The 17,905-nt window shown below is 33.7% G+C and overlaps 3 protein-coding genes across 15 annotated transcripts; 2 read left to right on the top strand and 1 right to left on the bottom strand.

The window, feature by feature from the left end:
* Window positions 1-362: 362 nt before the first annotated feature.
* On the bottom strand, window positions 363-3,756 carry LOC140972755 (protein-ribulosamine 3-kinase, chloroplastic). 5 transcript variants are annotated; one of them, XM_073435159.1, is made up of 9 exons: window positions 3,507-3,756; window positions 2,841-2,952; window positions 2,190-2,280; window positions 2,038-2,112; window positions 1,874-1,962; window positions 1,498-1,616; window positions 1,127-1,267; window positions 704-807; window positions 363-624 (listed from the first exon to the last, which is right to left on the bottom strand). In XM_073435159.1, exons 1-9 carry the CDS (start codon window positions 3,613-3,615, stop codon window positions 472-474), a joined length of 993 nt encoding a protein of 330 aa, XP_073291260.1. In that variant the 5' UTR covers window positions 3,616-3,756; the 3' UTR covers window positions 363-471. The 5 variants fall into 5 exon arrangements, with proteins under 5 accessions (XP_073291260.1, XP_073291261.1, XP_073291258.1 ...); XM_073435160.1 differs by having other exon boundaries at window positions 363-635; window positions 2,799-2,952; window positions 3,507-3,746; XM_073435157.1 differs by having other exon boundaries at window positions 2,799-2,952; window positions 3,507-3,745.
* Window positions 3,757-8,812: 5,056 nt separating this feature from the next.
* LOC140972754 (serine/arginine-rich splicing factor RS41-like) lies at window positions 8,813-12,058 on the top strand. Of its 5 annotated transcripts, XM_073435156.1 has the most exons (8): window positions 8,817-8,994; window positions 9,076-9,134; window positions 9,222-9,441; window positions 10,125-10,361; window positions 10,583-10,695; window positions 10,832-11,067; window positions 11,462-11,725; window positions 11,829-12,058. In XM_073435156.1, the coding sequence occupies exons 4-8, from the start codon at window positions 10,337-10,339 to the stop codon at window positions 11,863-11,865; spliced, it is 675 nt and encodes a 224-aa protein (XP_073291257.1). In that variant the 5' UTR covers window positions 8,817-8,994; window positions 9,076-9,134; window positions 9,222-9,441; window positions 10,125-10,336; the 3' UTR covers window positions 11,866-12,058. The 5 variants fall into 5 exon arrangements, with proteins under 5 accessions (XP_073291256.1, XP_073291255.1, XP_073291257.1 ...); XM_073435154.1 differs by lacking the exon at window positions 10,125-10,361 and having other exon boundaries at window positions 8,816-8,994; window positions 9,307-9,441; XM_073435153.1 differs by lacking the exon at window positions 10,125-10,361 and having other exon boundaries at window positions 9,322-9,441.
* A 493-nt stretch (window positions 12,059-12,551) lies between these two features.
* Window positions 12,552-15,211, top strand: LOC140972753 (peroxisomal membrane protein 11D-like). Of its 5 annotated transcripts, none has more exons than XM_073435146.1 (8): window positions 12,552-12,708; window positions 13,523-13,731; window positions 13,920-13,994; window positions 14,074-14,148; window positions 14,224-14,304; window positions 14,407-14,481; window positions 14,657-14,830; window positions 14,944-15,211. In XM_073435146.1, exons 2-8 carry the CDS (start codon window positions 13,540-13,542, stop codon window positions 14,977-14,979), a joined length of 708 nt encoding a protein of 235 aa, XP_073291247.1. In that variant the 5' UTR covers window positions 12,552-12,708; window positions 13,523-13,539; the 3' UTR covers window positions 14,980-15,211. The 5 variants fall into 5 exon arrangements, with proteins under 5 accessions (XP_073291247.1, XP_073291250.1, XP_073291251.1 ...); XM_073435149.1 differs by having other exon boundaries at window positions 12,556-12,708; window positions 13,510-13,731; XM_073435150.1 differs by having other exon boundaries at window positions 12,560-12,708; window positions 13,503-13,731.
* Window positions 15,212-17,905: the final 2,694 nt, after the last annotated feature.

The following is a 17,905-nucleotide window of genomic DNA, read 5'->3' as shown; positions in this document are numbered from 1 at the left end:
TAGAATTATATCCCAGAAATATTATGTTATTTTGCAATTATACTAAAATAGTTCCGAATATATTTTCTTTATCATATATTTTTTTAATAAATTTGAATATTAAGCTGAAGTATATTTTATCAGGCTAGGCTAACATAACTAGGATGACATCCGAGTTATTTGATTGTTCGTCACCATATCTATTACCATTAACATATGAATGGTGAAATATTAGCTTTTGACTTGCCTAAAATATCCTTATTATTTTTAAATTAGTTTTATATAATTATATTTCCTTCTAATCAACAATAATTTGTCCAATTTAGTTTAAATTGTAAAAAATTAAAATATAAACATTTATATTATATCCATTATTTTCCCCACAGAAAATTAGGGCACCTTTTGAATTATAGATATACGATGATATTAATCATGGCCTTTACAGCGTCATACGAACTTGGTGATGTACAGAGAGTAAAACTCTAACTTATTTCAAACATTAGCTTTCAGCATCTGCAGGTAGCCATCGATAATGGACATGGCCGACGAGCGATAACCAGATCCGAACAGATTATAATGATTCAAGTAATGATACAGCATGTAAAGATCTCTCCTTTCCTCAAAACCTGGTTGTTTAGGCATCACCTGATTGATCCCTCAAAAACACAAAAATACGCATCAAAAAACATCGAATATAATGAGCGGGAGATCAAGTGTTTGTTACCTCAAAGTAGGCATCGTAGAACGATCCTCCAAATCCGGCACACCACGACATTCCAAATTCAGCCTCGCTATGTCCATCTGCAAGGACGTGAGTCGGTTCGCGAGCTTTTCGATCGAGTCAACTCGATAAATATTTACAGCCAAACTCGAGCAACAAAATTAAAATTTTCGAGCTTCGAACCGAGCTCGATCTCGAATATACTTAATTTGAGTCGAATTCGAACATTAAATTTTTACTGATATTCAACTCGATTTGGTTCGTTTACGCCCCTTCCATCAACAATGTTTCAAAAAGAGATTTCAAGTACGATTTCTAGTTCTGAGATATTCCACCCTCGGTAATTGTTTACCCGAGTCCACAAAAAGTATGAGGGAAGAAAAATTGATGTAATAAGACAATCACGATTCAGAAAACAAGACTTACAGTAACAAGCTGGGTCGAGTATGACAGGTTCGCCATTTTTGTCAGAGCAAACATTCCCGCTCCATAAGTCTCCATGTAACAAGCATGGCTCAATCATAGCATCTTCAAAGAGAGGTGCCATGTTCTTTACGAGCCTTTGTCCTTCAAAAAACTAGCTAATTTTTCAGTATTTAAGAGGATCACAACTTCAAAGAAGATAAGTTTGCACACGTGTAGTATGTTAGTTTCCAATACTGAGAGAGAAGTATGCGACTCACTAATGAAATAATAGTTTCCAAGCTTAATTATCAATCTCATTTCCTAAAGCGCGTTTATTACTTAGAGACGGGAAAAAAATCTTTTATCCAACTTAAAAGATAAAAAAGTTTTACCTTTTTCATAAATTAGGTAATCACCATACCGTTGTTGAGCCAACTTCAACTGGTAACCCAACCTGTGTACCCCATAAAATTCAATCCAGTCCGAAGTCCATGTGTTTATCTGTGGAGTGCTGCATCAAGAGTGTTACCAGTTGTATCGCAATTATGACAAGAGGTTAACTACACGCTTATCACAAGTTCAAAGCTCACAAAACGGTAACAGAAACTCGACAACAAATACATTAAAATTTTAACAAGACAAGTGCATATAACTTGCGAAAGAGTATAATATTTGCCAAATGTTTGTGTGAGATTTCTGTTTTCTCTCTGTTTAAGCATATGTCTGGAAAGTAGTTTTTTTGGTCAGACAATATGAGAAAACAGTTACCTGCCAATTGTATTATCGACATCAAAACCAAATCCTTTTCCAGATTTTCCTGCTTTATGCATTTCCGCAAGCTTCCTTCCAAGCACAGACTAAGGAGCGGAGAGTTATCAAATGAGAACGATAAATTCAAACCAACTGAAAGAGGGAAGAGATTAACTCCTCACTTGATTGCCTCTAGATGCACCAAACTCGATATACTCCATGATGATGTATGAGCCACCCGTTGGTAGTTGTCCAACCTGAATGCACGAGAAAAAAATATACATACCATCAGCTATCATTGAGAGCGAAAGAAAGAGAGTAAAAATCTTCATACCTTTAATGGTTTTGGTACACGGATTGATCCAGTTGCATACATGGCATTAAGACCTAAAGCCTCTCCTTCAAACATCTCTGGCCCAATACTCCTGTTTAACAATCAACAGAGTAAGACGAACATCATAAATTCTTTGCAGCAATGAAAAATGTTGTTACTACAGTCAATTGAATTTCAAACTACTATTTGGGTGACTAGAGGACGTATCATCCATTAATAGTTTAAGATCACACATGAGAACACCATGCAGTCCTGAGGGAATTGGAGGGTTAGAGGTCGAGACATTGAAATAATAACTCGTGCATTGAACAGATCCCCAGTTCAATTGATTCCAGAGCACGATGGCAACTTTTCTATTTAGAAAACATATCAACATTCATGTGTTATTTTGGCCAACATACTGTTAATCTAATTTATGCCCACTCATTGTCAAACACATCAGATCGAGGACTTCATACCAATATTTAAGTAAAGAGCCTCTTAAATTACATCAAACTGACATTACTGGAGTGTTGAGAGGAGTGATTCATCCCCCAAAAGAACAGGATACAAACAAATGGAAATGCAACTCCACAATTTATTGCCACACTCTATTGTGTCTGTGCTTACCTGTTAGTTTTAACAAAGAAGGAGCCAGCATCTGAGTCATACCGAGTGGCACGATTGATGCAACCACCACCAATTGAACGAGTGCCAGTAATTTGAGTCGCCTTGCCTTCAGATAAGATCCACTCACGGATTGGATCCGCACCCATTGACGCCACTGTCAGTTTGCAAGTTATTTTCAATTTTATAGGTATACTCCAAAGTTCAAGCAAGTCCTCGCTTTTCCTTTTTCTAATTAGATTTTTGTGTCAACACGACAGAACTCCAAATGCACTATTTTCATGCAGCAATAGAATGGGAAAAAAATTCTAGAACCAAAACAGAAAACTTTTGAAAACTACAGACAATACACGTACTCAATACCATTTCATAACAAGATAATCAAGCAATAATTCAACATCATGATTCAACATCTTCACTTCAATGTCAAAATAAGCTGACACCATTGAAATAAATCACAGAATAAGCTCCAAAAACCCACTTCAGAACCATGCAAAGATTAAGTTTTTAACCACTATTTACAGTTCTAATTCAGACAAGAAAACAACCAAGATTATCAAGTAAATTCAAGAAGAACTTAGTGATGGGACAGTCTTGAACGAAAAAAAGGATAAAATTAGCTGAATTCAATGATAAAAAGCCGAGTCTAGCATATAGTTTTTTAAAAACAAACAAAAAAAAGTTATGTCCCTTCTTATTTACCGCACTTACCGGTCAGCAGTTTGTGCCCAGTGTAGAAGAATCGACAGCGAGGAGCCGGCGGAGACAAAGAAGGAATGCAGGAGGAGAAAGAAATGGTTCCCGATAGCGCCACGGTCATTATTCTCCTGCGAAATTTTTTACCGGCTCAACAAAGACCAAGAAAAACCTGTACGCGTCGGCTCTTTCTGCCGCCCCCTGCCGGCTCTCTATTGGCTCAATTTTATCCACTCACGAAATGTGCTGACTCTGTTGGATTACAATAAAATACAAAGAGTGGGGTAGTACCAGCTACAAGGGAATGGTACAGATTTATTCACACATCATTTTGATGTGGGGTCCATATAAATCATATGGGACAATTAACCAAATCCTGACCATTGATGATAATTCATTGTTCTGAAATTCGAATTGTGTTGTTAAAAGAGCATATTCGTCGATCAAGTTATCCTCGGAGAATTTAACATTGGCTTTAGTTGAATATTTGTTCTGTATCACCATGGCCAATTTTCGAGTTCTTGATTAGAATCTTATAAGTTATGTTTATGCACCCATATTTTTCAATTATTTTATAGATCGATCGAGATAATATTATTTTCATTAAAACTCAATCCAATCTTAAATTGTTTTAGATTTTTCTGATGAATTTATGTCATCCTAAAACAACACTGGAAATTTGCGTAACATTTCCAGTGTTGTTTTAGGACGGAGGAATTCATTGGAGCTGGAACAACACAAACTCCTAAACTATTGATTTTATCGATATTAATGACCATATTCTGTATCTGCATGGGGATCTGCCCAAAATTCATCTTTTCATATCAATCACTATGGATTGGAGACTCGGTGCTGAATATTGGTGGAACAATTACAGAAGAAGAAACCTTGAATCTTTTACTTCTACAGCATTCATATGATCATATCCAATCCCGCAGCTTGTCATGATTACCTCCGGACTTGTAATCCGCCCAAACATTTGATCCCCTAAACCATTGCAAACTTCTCCCAAATCCGATCCCTCCGAATCTAACACATGTTGCCCTAATCCGAGAAACGATTCTCTGCTATGATTCGATCCGCTCGAGCTCTCCCAACAGGCCTTGTCATCACGAACATGAGGCACGATCACACTCGGTTTCACCGTCTTATATATTTGATCACTAATTGGTCTCTACATATATAATACTAATGATACGATGTTCTAAATTATATTGATATGTGAAAGAGAAGAGAAAATACCATTTGAAATATAATCTAAGTTGGAATTCTATATATGGCTTATGCTTGTGTGTGTGTTTGTGTGTGTGTGTGTAAAATAAATCTTCTCAATTATTTGTTTTTTGTACCGATCCTAATGAACCATTTTTCCTGTGCTTGATTTAAATCCAATCTCTATAATCTTGGATTGTCATGCAAAACATGGAATAGAATAGTTGATGATAAAACAAAGGTTATTATGTATAAATTTGGATTAGTGGATAAAACAAAGGTTATTATGCTAAAACCGAAGATATTCGAACATGCATTATTATATTGTGATTTAAATTTTAATTTGTTAGGAGAAATTGTATTTTTGATATTATAATTTCCATGTTTTTTATTTTTTTTATCATGTTTTTAATCATTTTAAAGTCTTGGTCTATTTTTCAAGTCTAATCATTTTGTCTCGTTATGTTTACGTGATGCGAAAAATGATGATATATCATTAAAAATAGTTAACATAGTGATGAACACTGCTGACGTATCAAATGTCACGTCGTTATTAAGATAACACTACTGACGTATCTGATGTCACGTCGTTATTAAGATAAAAAAAAAAAAAAGAAATGATATTGAAAAAAAATTGTAAGTTAGTTGAGTAAATTTTGAATTGACGGATAATATGATTAAAAAATTAAGTTATATTATTAAAAATGCAAAAAAAATAAAGTTATATAATTAAAAATATAATTTTGCATGCATATTATGTTGTATCATCGTAGCTAATTATGAATATCACTCCATTATTAGAAATTAAGGTTACTTAATTTAAGTAGTGTTTTCAATAACTTATTTTAAGTATTTATAAATTTTTAGTCAATGAAATGTTTGAAAATTATATGTAGAAACCGATAAACATTTAAAATAAATCTCGTAAACACGACCTTAAACAATTTCAAATATTTTGGCAACTGCTGATAACACTAATATATAAAATTTACCTTGATTTAAATATTTATCATGTATCCGTTCCTATGTAATATCTAAATTTTATTTAAATATCCCTATAATTAATGTAATGAAAATCGGAAGTCCCACCAACGTTATTATTTAAGAAAAGCCAAAGAGCTTAAACAAATAATGGAATCAGTGAGAAGAGTGGGTCTTAAGTGAGACCGTCTCACGGATCTTAATCTGTGAGACGGGTCAACCCTACCAATATTCACAATAAAAATTAATACTCTTAGCATAAAAAGTAATACTTTTTCATGGATGACCCAAATAAGAGATCCGTCTCACATATACTCACACAAGTTTTTGCCCAGTGAGAAAATAGAGACAAATTAGAAAGAAGATGTATTGATTTAATTATTCATTTACTATTCAAATGAAGAATGATTTTGGAACACTAATTAAGATTAATGAATTAATTGTGGGGTTAACCAAATGATTTTTACACGACAAAAATTAGAGACCGACAGTAATTTCGGTCTCTAATTTGAAACCGAAGTTAGTAATATCGGTCGCTAAATTTATTTTCGTCACATTTATAATTTAATATTATTTTTGTAACTCGATTTTTTATTCCACTCACAAATTGAAGACCGAATTTTTATTTAGATCTCTAAGTTGATACCGATATATTGTGTCAGTCTCTAATTTGAGACAGAACTATTAAAGTGGTCTTTAATAAAACCTAAACATTTTAAAACTCCTCACTAGTGTTTCTCTCGCTCCAGTCATCTCTCAAAACCTAAAAAAACTTGTGCTTTCAACTCTTCCAACACCATCAGCGCTTGTCGGCCGCCTACTGTCGCCGCCGACTACAAGGGTGTCTTCCATAGTTCCTCCATTCTCTGATTAGAGGTAATTTTCTAAATTTTAATATTTTTTTCCTCCTCTTTTGAGTTCTTTCCGGAAAAATTGACACACAAATTCTTGTAATGAAAATCATTACTCACGTTGCCGCTTCCACGATGTATATAAAAGCCAAAGAAAGGGATCACCGAAATGTTGGGGTTAACCAAATGTTTAATTAGCTATTGGAAATGGAATTATTTGTGTGATTTCAAAACAACGTACATGTCTTCTGTGGTGTATGTTTCTCTTCGATGCATCGATTATATATATATTAAACTAATCGTACATTTTATTGATTAAAATTAAAATCTGATTAATTAAACTTTAATTTTTCCATTTTCTTGAAATATTGTACAATATTGACTTGGATAATGACTTTGCTCATTTAAATCAAACGTGGGATTCCTTGCATTTTCTTTCATCATTTATGTCTAATTATTATGACAATGCAAATATAAATGTCATTAGTCATTAATTAATTTTGTTGCAAAAACTAGCCAATCATGTATTTAAATTATTATAAGTATTAGAAAAAAAATTTAACAATTAAAATTAGCTTTAAACTCGATCCCTCTCGCCTATCAAATCTTAATTGATGGTCTCGGTTAAGAGGACCACACATCACTCTTAAAAAATTAAAAAATGATTTATGAATAATCTTCACACTAACATGAGCATATGATAAAATTTATTTACATATAAAATAAAATAAATCCTCGTGATATCTCATAAATACAATCTTAGAGCAGTTGCAATGATGATTAGATGACATTGGTAAGATGGAATTAGTAACTTCATCATACGATGATGTTAGTGTTGATAAGTTGATATATCTAACGGTTCTATCAAGATGAGATGATATTGTAGAGATGATGTCAAAGCATTAATTTTTATTCTATTAAAAATGGATAATCACAAACAAATTAAAATTGCACATAATAAAAATATTAAAATCATGTATAATAAAATATAAAATCTTATACAAAAAATATACAAAAATAATGATTTTTTTAAAAAAAAATTACAAATAATTAAATCAAATTATTTATGAACTTAATAAATTGTTGTCCAAATTTTTTACGAAGAATTACTTGATGAGTCTTCGTAAAATACCCACGTTACATATTATTCGTGTTTCGATCGTTAATATCTTTTTTCACGATCCGATTTTCATGCCTAATTTCCTTCATTTCATATTCTTTTTCGTTCTCCTCCTCTCTCATTGCTTGCTTCATCTCCTTCATTTTATGTCTCATCTTCTCTGTTATGTTCTTCTTGTCATTTTTTCCTCAACTTTTTCATAATGTTCTCTTTCTATATAGTCTTTTTGCATCCTCAATTTTTCATGTCTTATCATCTTGCATTTTTTATGCACCCGCCACTCAAGCTATCCGGGATGATGAAAGATTTATTCTACCACATTGGTAGGTGGTGATCAACAGGTGATGAAGCTTTGTACAGCGTTGAAAAGTCGTCTCCTAGCATTTTTTTTTCCAGCTTTGACTCTGTTACACATGATTTATCAAATATGATTTATCTGATCAACGTGATTTGCAAATTACTGTATTGATCATTTGAATTTATCTATAGTACACAAAAAGACAGCGATCACGGATTCCCAAAGTTAAAAAAAAAGAATAAATATTTCATTATGATCCATCCAATGGCTTGCAACCAAATACCACTTTTAAGCTATCAATCATTTAACTAAAGTTATAATATTTAGTCAATGTGTAGGTTTATTTTCTTATATTTGTGGCAGCTTAAAGTGTACCATTTGAGTGATACTGATTCGGAATGTTAGGTCCATGAGTTCAGAGATGTGCATGTCTATCTGCTGATGTTTCTCATATCCCTTAGAGATTAGTTTTACCGTTTCTCTATGGCCGACCATGTTCCCAACAGAGAAAATATCATTCGTTAAGATCTGAAGTCACTCTTTTAAGACCCACCTGCTTAACCAGATCAAACGACGCAACGTCAATAGCTGAACCCACGAGAATTCCCCAAGATACAAAATATTATAATCAATCACTTACCACTTAAGCCAAAAGCTATAACTATTAGTCAAGACGCAATTTTATTTCCTTATATCCATGACAACGCAAAGTGCACTACTTGAATGTTAATGAGTCAGACCGTTAGCCCAAAAATCCAAAATAATAATATCTATCGATTAATTTTATCTCGTATGTCTTATAGATCAATATTATCATTGCTTACCACGATCATGTCCTCGAGATACATATTCTATTTTACCAGTTTGGCCCAACCTATTACAGGACGCCAGGACCTGTAAATTCAACGTGGCTTGGCCTGACCCGATTGTGTTACCAAACGCTGTCGTTTAAACCCAATGCAATTCCTCAGTCTTTAACCCTAGGTTTCGGCCGGCGCCCGATTGTGTTACCAACTGGAATTGTTGCAGAAAGCTCCCAAGGTACGTACACGAAGCTACCATTTTCTTTGTGTTTATGTGTAGAGTAGAGGTTTTCTGACTGATTTATTTCTCCATGGTCAGTGCTTCGGATTATTTGAGTTTGAAGTTCAGATATTTGTTGAAAATCTTTTGAATTGTTGGTAGTTGTACATCTCTCAGGCTGTGGTTAAACGAAATTACTGTGGAGTTGTTGATGGGATATTTCGCTTATATTTTTTTTTTTGTAGTTCTGGAAGTGAAGGAATGTGAATTGATGAATTGAATTTTTCTTGATGCATCTGTATTTGTCGTTCGAACTTTTGGTGAAAACAGTTTAGCTTTTTTCAGAAGATTTAAGGATAATGAGGGGCATATTTTGTGGGAATCTGGAGTTTGATGCTCACCAGTCCGATGTTGAACGCCTTTTCAAAAAATATGGGAGGGTTGACAGGGTGGATATGAAATCTGGTGAGTTTGCTTTTAGTTTTACCTAAAGGTCTTAAGAATTTACATTTAAAGTTAAAAAACAGACTGCTTCTCAAACTCAGTCTGCACCTGTACTCGGTGGTCATCACCACGGGAACAAAATTGAGGGGGAAAATTGTTCTGGCCACGCTGATTGGTTTAGTTGATAGTAGAAAATGTACTTCATGTTCTGTTGGTGACTCTTTTGGAGAAGATTTTTCATTACTCTGAATTCATGTAGCAAGAATGATGGACGATGATTAACGAATTGAATTTAATGGTATACATTGATATATTACGCTCCCACCGTAGTTGAAATTGATTGCTTCATCCTAACCATTTAGGAATTTAATGGTATACATTGATATATTACGCTTCCCACCGTAGTTGAAATTGATTGCTTCATCCTAACCATTTAGGACCCTTTGAAAGGGCATGCAAGAGGCTGGATGAGAAAGGAAAAAATATGCCAACACTTGTTGCCTTCTAAACCCTTGCTTTTTGGTGGCTGGAAAGTTTTTGTTGATAAAATTCCCATCGTCTTTGAAGAAATCCCTTTTATGATATTGGAAAGAATAAACATATTTTTTTAAATAATTATTTTCTGAATATTTAATGTGTTTTTATTCTAAAAGGGCGTTTTTGCTGTAGTGAATCCCCAAACCTCAATAGTTTCTTTGATGCAGGATTGTTTGGATATTCCATGATCTTCCTGGATGGATGGTTCTCTCCGTTTATTTTCTGGCTTGTGCCCAAGATACATGTTATTGTGTTTGTTCGAAAGAACCAATATGATCTGCCATTGTCATACCATCCCACACTTTCCTGAGACCTTTGCCTTTTGCATTCCTCATGAATTTGCTCACACCAGTTTCCAACATGTTTCAACATAGATTTCATGTTCATTCCGGATCCTGTGGCAGGTGTTGTGTTTTCTTCATAAAGATTTCCCTCTCTCTCTTTCTTTCTCTCATTTGCAGGGTTTTTGGGTGGTAACGTTTGTTAGTTACTGTATGTTGTAATTAAGTGTCTCCGACCGGAGGCATATCACCGTCACCTTTTGGTGAATGTAATATTTTTTCCTCTGCCTACTGAAGCATTCTGGCATGCCTTTTCACTTCCCTTCTCTCTTTTTACTTTCTAGGTTTTGCTTTTGTCTATATGGAAGATGAGCGTGATGCAGAGGATGCAGTACGAAAACTCGACAGGATAGAGTTTGGTAGAAAAGGACGTCGACTTCGCGTTGAGTGGACCAAGGTATTAGGACGTCCCTTGAGGTTGTGATGATGTACCCCTATAGTTCTACTTCAATTGGAGTTATCTGATCGAGTTTCGGGTTTGATCTATTTCATTACAATGACAACCTAATGACTTTATTGAGTTTGAACTGTAGCAAGAACGAGGTGGGAGGAGGTCTGATAGCTCGAGAAAACCTTCAACCAACACAAAACCTTCAAAAACTTTGTTTGTCATCAACTTTGATCCCATCCATACCAGGACAAGTGATCTCGAAAAGCATTTTGAACATTATGGAAGGGTATCAAATGTCAGAATCAGAAGGAATTTTGCATTTGTGCATTATGACTCGCTGGAAGATGCCACACGAGCACTAGAAGCTACTCATATGAGGTTTGTGTGTGAAATGAAATTTTGTTGATTACGCTAGTAGCTTGATGTCATGTTGCATTTCTGTGGGTCCGGGTGCTGCAACTTTGCTGTAATACTCACATTTTTGCTGCTAACACATGTTTTGCAGTTAATATAACCTTATAGTTTCACTTTACATGATGGTTGAAAGGTTAGGAAGAAAAAAATAACTTTGGTGGTGTTGTGGAAAGAAACCTTAAAATCCCAATATTGGCACGCAAGCTTTTGTTGATTATAGCATTCATCGGTGCGATTTTCACGTGGTTAAACTAATTTTGCATTTCACGTCATGAATATGCTGTCATACCTGAGGATTTGCCCAAAAAACATTGTGCTTGACATTCTTCTCACGTGGGATCATCCAATTTTGATGCAGTAAATTCATGGATCGAGTAATTTCTGTCGAGTACGCCATTCGAGATGATGATGGCAAGAGAAATGGATACAGCCCTGATAAAAGAGGTCGAGATATGTCCCTCGATAGGAGAAACTATGGTCGGGGACATTCCTCAAATGACTATCGCAGGGACAGAGATAGCCCTGATTACGGACGTGGATCTGTTCCAATTCCTGGATCTGTACGAAGGGAGAGTCCTGATTACAACAGGGCAGAAAGTCCCGTCAAGGACAAATATCGAAGGTAAGTGTTTTCCCTTTCTTTATTGTTTGAACATTGGACCAACTGTTCTCATGATCTTGATGCTGATCAATAATAATACATTTGTTCTCTGTTGATCATTCAGGCGCTCGCCTTGTGAAAGATCTCCATCTCAAGAATGAAGCTGCTAATTAGATTTATTTGGAAACTTAAGCTGAAATGTCTATGTGAAAGTGGACGTTATTCTGGTTGAATGTAGTGCGTAGCCATTATTGGAGAATGCGTTTGCTCTGTAGCAAGGGTTTTGGAATTGAATTGTTACTCTTGTGTCTGAAGTTCACGATTCAGTTGGATGTGGGAAAAATTTCTCGTGGCGATGCTGTTATTTGTTCCAGTTTTGCTACCGTGTGTTGTCAGGAAAATGTGTTGCCTTCGTGAAATGCATAAAAAATGAGTTAACAACCTCTTGTGATTTCATTGAACCCTCCTTTTCTCCAATACCCTGATTGAATATGGATCTTAGCCAGGTGTATCTTTATAATTCATTTGCTCTTTATGCACAAAAGTTATAATAAACACACACACACACCAAAATTTCATTGGTTAATTAATGAGGAAAGAATACCAGTTCCTTGATTTTTAAAATAACTAGGAACAAGGAAAGAATAAGAAAATGCTTAAGGCATGTTATGAAAGGAGATTGGGGTTTTAATAAAATTTTTAGAATTGTATTGGACTGGAATTATGTGCATGGCTCCAAATTGGCCCCTTCAAATCTTATCTGCAACCGAAACCTCCATTTAAGTCGATATTTTCTGAATTAAGTTGTATTTTTCCTTGTTTAAAAAATATATATGAAATAGAGAAAAAGTTTGAAAAAACCAGAGGACCAAACAGGCCTTTTATCCACTCGCCTGTATCTAATCTATTCCAGCGATAATATAGTACACTGCTCTCACCATAATACAAAATTTCCAGAAAAAATATTTTGACTTTCTGGACAAAAGGGCTCGTCGCAGGTCCCGGTAACGATTGCCCCTCTTAACTGTTTATACGTTCTCTGATTCTGTACGTATAATTTTTCATGTAAAGCTTGAATATTTTTCTCTTTGGCTATGGATAAATGTACAGATATTGGGCTTCTGATATGTAGAAAAACATGCTTGCACGAATTTTTGTTGGTGTTTGGGTATTGTGGATAATTGGTTAATATACTATTGAATCAACTTTCATAGAGTAACTTATAGAAGAGTTGAAAAAGTTGTCGAATTTCCAGTTTGCTTATATGTATAGTGCACTTGCAGCTTAGTATTTCACTTCGAAAATGTCAGTAAGAAGGTAAAAATGATTTTTTTTCCGAATGGTTGTACTAAATTGTTGTCATTTTTCAAATTCTGCCTCCAACACTTCTGTTCAAACTACTGTAAAGGATTGTCTTTTCTTCCCTATATTTGACCTCTTATATTGATGAATATATATTGGGATTAGTAATTGTTTTTTCCTTTACTAAATGGTGATACTTGTTCAAAAAAATTGAAAACGGAAATGGAAAGACTGAAATGATTTTAGCATCTGGACGGAAAATTGTGGCTGATATTTTGATAAAAAAATTTATTGGATGTTCTAGAAAAGGGATTGTTTAATATTTAGTGATTGTTGCCGATGAATAATCTTTGAGTGTCCAAACAATTGCTCCAAACTCCAAAGACGGTTCCAGTAGTTTGTCTCATACCTGCGATCCAAGGAGCTTTTTTTATTTTCATCGGTGTGAAGTTTTCTGGTGAGGACGTGAGGTACTGCCCAATGTATATTAATTGAGTTGATAGCTGGATCTTTTAGGTTCATCGAGATAAAACATGAGTTCATTGGATGTCGCCAGAGCAGAACTTGCTCTTGCTGTTTTGTATCTGAACAAAGCTGAAACCAGGGATAAGATATGCAGGTCAATACAGTATGGTTCGAGATTCTTGGGTAATGGGGAGCAGGGAACAGCACAAAATGTGGAGAAATCAGTCGGCTTGGCTCGAAAAGTTTTCCGTTTGTTCAAGGTCAGTGTAAAAATAGGTTTTCTGAGGAGCGAGAACTTTTTATTGTGTTTTCGTTTCTGCTTCTTTAGCTGTAATTTAAGTTTTTTTGCTTATTCATATTAGCTCTGAATTCCAATCATGTCTATGCAGCAAGCTCGAACATATAATTTCTATGGTCTTGACCAAGTTTCTCTCCCTATGTTTTATAGTTTATCAATGATCTCCATGCCCTCATTAGTCCAAGTGCTCCAGGAACTCCAATTCCTTTGATTTTGTTGGGAAAGGTATTTACTCTTAACTACGGTTTTCAGCTCAATCCTTAAATTTTTTTTGTCTTCACCTTCTTCTTGGTGTCCATTCCAGTCGAAAAATGCCCTTTTATCAACTTTCCTGTTTCTGGATCAATTTGTGTGGCTCGGCAGGTCAGGCATTTACAAGGTATGGATTAAGCGTCATTTGGTCTACATTCTTTGGAAAGTTTTTGTTGAGTAACCAACAGGTTTTCACATGCAGAACAAAGAACGTACTGAGCTAATCGGAAGGATCTCTCTTTTTTGTTGGTTTGGTTCTTCTATTTGCAGCACTTTAGTTGAGGTATGATGGCGACCTTCCTCCTTTAGTTCGGTAGTTTCACTTTGACAACCGAGTTTCCCGTTTTCAGACATATGAATTTGTATGGTGTGCTTGTTACTCCAGATTGGTGAAATTGGAAGGCTTTCGATATCAATGAAGAAGCTAGGGAAGGAACTGAAGAATACTAATAAATATAAGGTTAGCTATTTTTATGAGTCCAACAACGCCTTGACTTATATGTAACAGGCCAGTCATTTAGGTTTGATTCTCTTTTCTGGCCCATGGCCTCACTGCTGTTCTGTGATAACTTCTAATTAACTTGCAATCTATCATATTTTTTGTGACCTTTCTTCTTTTTCGCATCTTCGTACAGAACAAGCTGTATAAAAGCATGGTTCAAGAGTCGAACGAGAGATCTCTAGCCTTTGTTAAAGCAGCACTGGATATAGTGGTTGCAGTTGGATTGCTTCAACTGGCACCCAAGAAAGTCACCCCTCGTGTCTCGGGTGCTGTTGGATTCGTGAGCTCTCTCATCTCTTGCTATCAGGTATTGCCTGTCCTTTCCATGCTTCACAATCATTCTTATTATGTTCCACTTTCTCATCTATGAAACTCTCGTCCCGAATATTCTAACGAGACCCTTTTCATGGTACTGGGCAGTTGCTTCCATCACCACAGAAGGCAGAGACAACCTGAAGGATGGCCTAATTTTGTCAGACAAAATAATCATATATATAATGGAATGATAAATGACGACACCGTGCATGACAACACACTTCTTACGTAGCAATGCAAATATTTGTGAGATAATCCGTCAGTGTGTATAATATCGAACGATGGCGAATTTGCGATCACAGTAGAAGATTATGTAAATTACATCGAAGCTGGCAGTTAAAATATAATGCAAGTATGTCGGAAGATCAAGTTACACTGGCTTAAAGAGAACCAAGAAAATCAGTATGCGAGCTGTTTTTTGTTATTTAATAATTAGTCAAGAAAATGCAAGAATCTTATGTATACAGTACTGTTATTCAACAACGTTTTTGAGTACCATGAGAAAAATATGCACAACCGTACTAGTGGAATGTGGTGGTAGCTCCAACCAATGGATCGTGAACCTAACTGAAGTAATAGTCTTATTTGACTCGACTCATGAAAAACATTATATGGATAGACATGTTGTCCAGATGTAGATAGATACGTGAGCTTTAGAGATTTACTCAAATTATTTTTAGTCTAAAACCAGAAATTGGAATCGAGGATTTATGGCTCAGTTTTGGTTCTTAGAAATAAGATTGTAAGTTGAAACGATGTCGGAATCGTATATTAATCTTGAGTTTTAAGGGTCCCTAAATATACATAAGCCACTTAACATATATCTTTTGAGGCGAACAAATACTTTTTCTTGATTATTAAAATCGAAATAAATGAATTTCATTCAATAAATTTAAATTAGACAGAAACCATATTTATTAATTAATTATGATTCTAATTTCCATTGGGATTGGAACAATCAGTTCTAAAGCTATTATCGGAATTCGGACCTAAGCCTAGGACCATTGATCCATTCAAACAAAATTTATTTATTTTTTTTTAAAAAAAAATACAATACTCAATTTCTTATTTATATTATTATTATTATTTTGCAAATTTATTATTTTGGTATTTAAGTTGCACTTTTACGTATCACATGCAAAGTGTAGTTTGCTCTATTTGTTTTTCTCTTTTTTAATTTCAATTGTTAGAAGGACATATTCACACTTAAATTATAGGCAAAATGTCAATATATGTCTCAATTAATCAATTACAATAATATAAATTTTTTTTTTCAATTTTACGCATTTTAGTCAAAATCTTGCAAATAAATTACTAATGTCTTAATTAAAATTTATAATAATTTGTCACACAGACGTACATATCTCGATAATTATTTGTAATCATGTACTTATAAAAAATTAACAATAAAATTGTTCCTTTAATTATATTATTCTGGGGAGAATGATTAAAATTTATCAAAATAACATATTTATATGACTATAATTTATTCAACAAAATATACAAAATTAAAATCATACACCAATATTTACAAGATTAAAATTGACATTTTACATAATTATATGTATTATAAATTTTTTTTTTGGATGATTATAAATACGTCTGAATTTAAAATATCAATAAATACAAGAATGATTGTTCCCTCTGTATCCCAATCCCACAAACATAGAAAAGAAAATTATGTATGTATATTTAAAGTTATACTCAAACCTATACTTTTTAAAAGAAATTATAATAATTCGTCTCTTTTTCCAAGGATTTATGAATGTCAAACGTTTTCCATTAGATATCGACATATATGTCAGTTAATGATATTGGAATAAGAGAAAAACAATTCGGATAGACTCGTTTTTTTGAAACTAGAGAGAATAATAAGTACATAAATGAGGGAAAAATGGACCATTTTAAAAAAATTTAATCACAAATTAATCTCCAATATTCGCCGGCCACGAAATTTGGATAAGATGATATTAAACACTGATTAAAAATTTAATAATTGTGGCTATAAATGATATAATCGATTGTTGTCATATTATACTAAAGGGAAAAGAATTTCAATTTGTTTGCACATTTTTCACGACTCCATTTATCCGATCAATCAAACATGTTGGCTGAGTGGGACATAAATTTCAACCCATATGTTAGACTCCAATTGGTTAGATTGAAATAATATTGAATAAATAATAATTTAGCCTTTGTTTGATTGATTAGATTTTGGATACAGTGTTGTCATTTTTTCAATGTATATATAATTCAGTAAAAAATTTTAAATGTAACTTTAATTTATGAATTTGATTAATGTGGAGATTTATAATTACTGATTTGATTTATCGGAAGATAAATTATTGACAAACATTTGATTTGACGTTGATCTTACGGACAATTCATCATTCATTGATTTGGATTTAGAATGTGTAAGAAACCGAACTTCTGAAATAGATAAGTATTATTTAATACATTAACTCGAAGATTATCTTTTCCCACACCATATATTATTGGTTATATAAATCTCTTTTATTTTGAACATAATTTACATATATATATTTAATCCATTTTAAAGTGTAGAAAAAATTACGATCGATAGACATATTTTATGTTTTGTTTTCAAGATTATTCATCCAATACATAGGAAGACTATTTTTTTTTATTTAAAAAAATAACACGAGCCTCGGATTGTGTCTGAGTTGATGAAGTACACGAGTGTTTGATCTATAGTCATAATTTCAATTATCCTTACTAACACCTTATTGGGTGATCATTTTGCACATTATTTGTGCAGTTCAGTTACCTGATTATAGTTGTTTGCAGACTACTACATTAAGCCGAATGTTTACACAATATATACTAAAAAGTAACAACTAAGAATTTTTACATCGTAAAATGAAACTGCCCCTTAATATATGACAACAAATAATTAAAATTATTGATTTGAAAATATTGGTAAAAATTATTATGAGAGAAATAATTTATGCGCATTGAATGTGATATTAAAAAAAGGATATAAAGCTAATAGTCATATTCATATTATATATCCAAAAGAAAAGAAACGAAACGAAAGTTATTTTCC

Source organism: Primulina huaijiensis, chromosome 3 (genome assembly GCF_012295235.1).
Source record: "Primulina huaijiensis isolate GDHJ02 chromosome 3, ASM1229523v2, whole genome shotgun sequence".
Lineage (NCBI taxonomy): Eukaryota > Viridiplantae > Streptophyta > Magnoliopsida > Lamiales > Gesneriaceae > Primulina > Primulina huaijiensis.
This window is presented reverse-complemented; position numbering and strand designations above follow the sequence as displayed.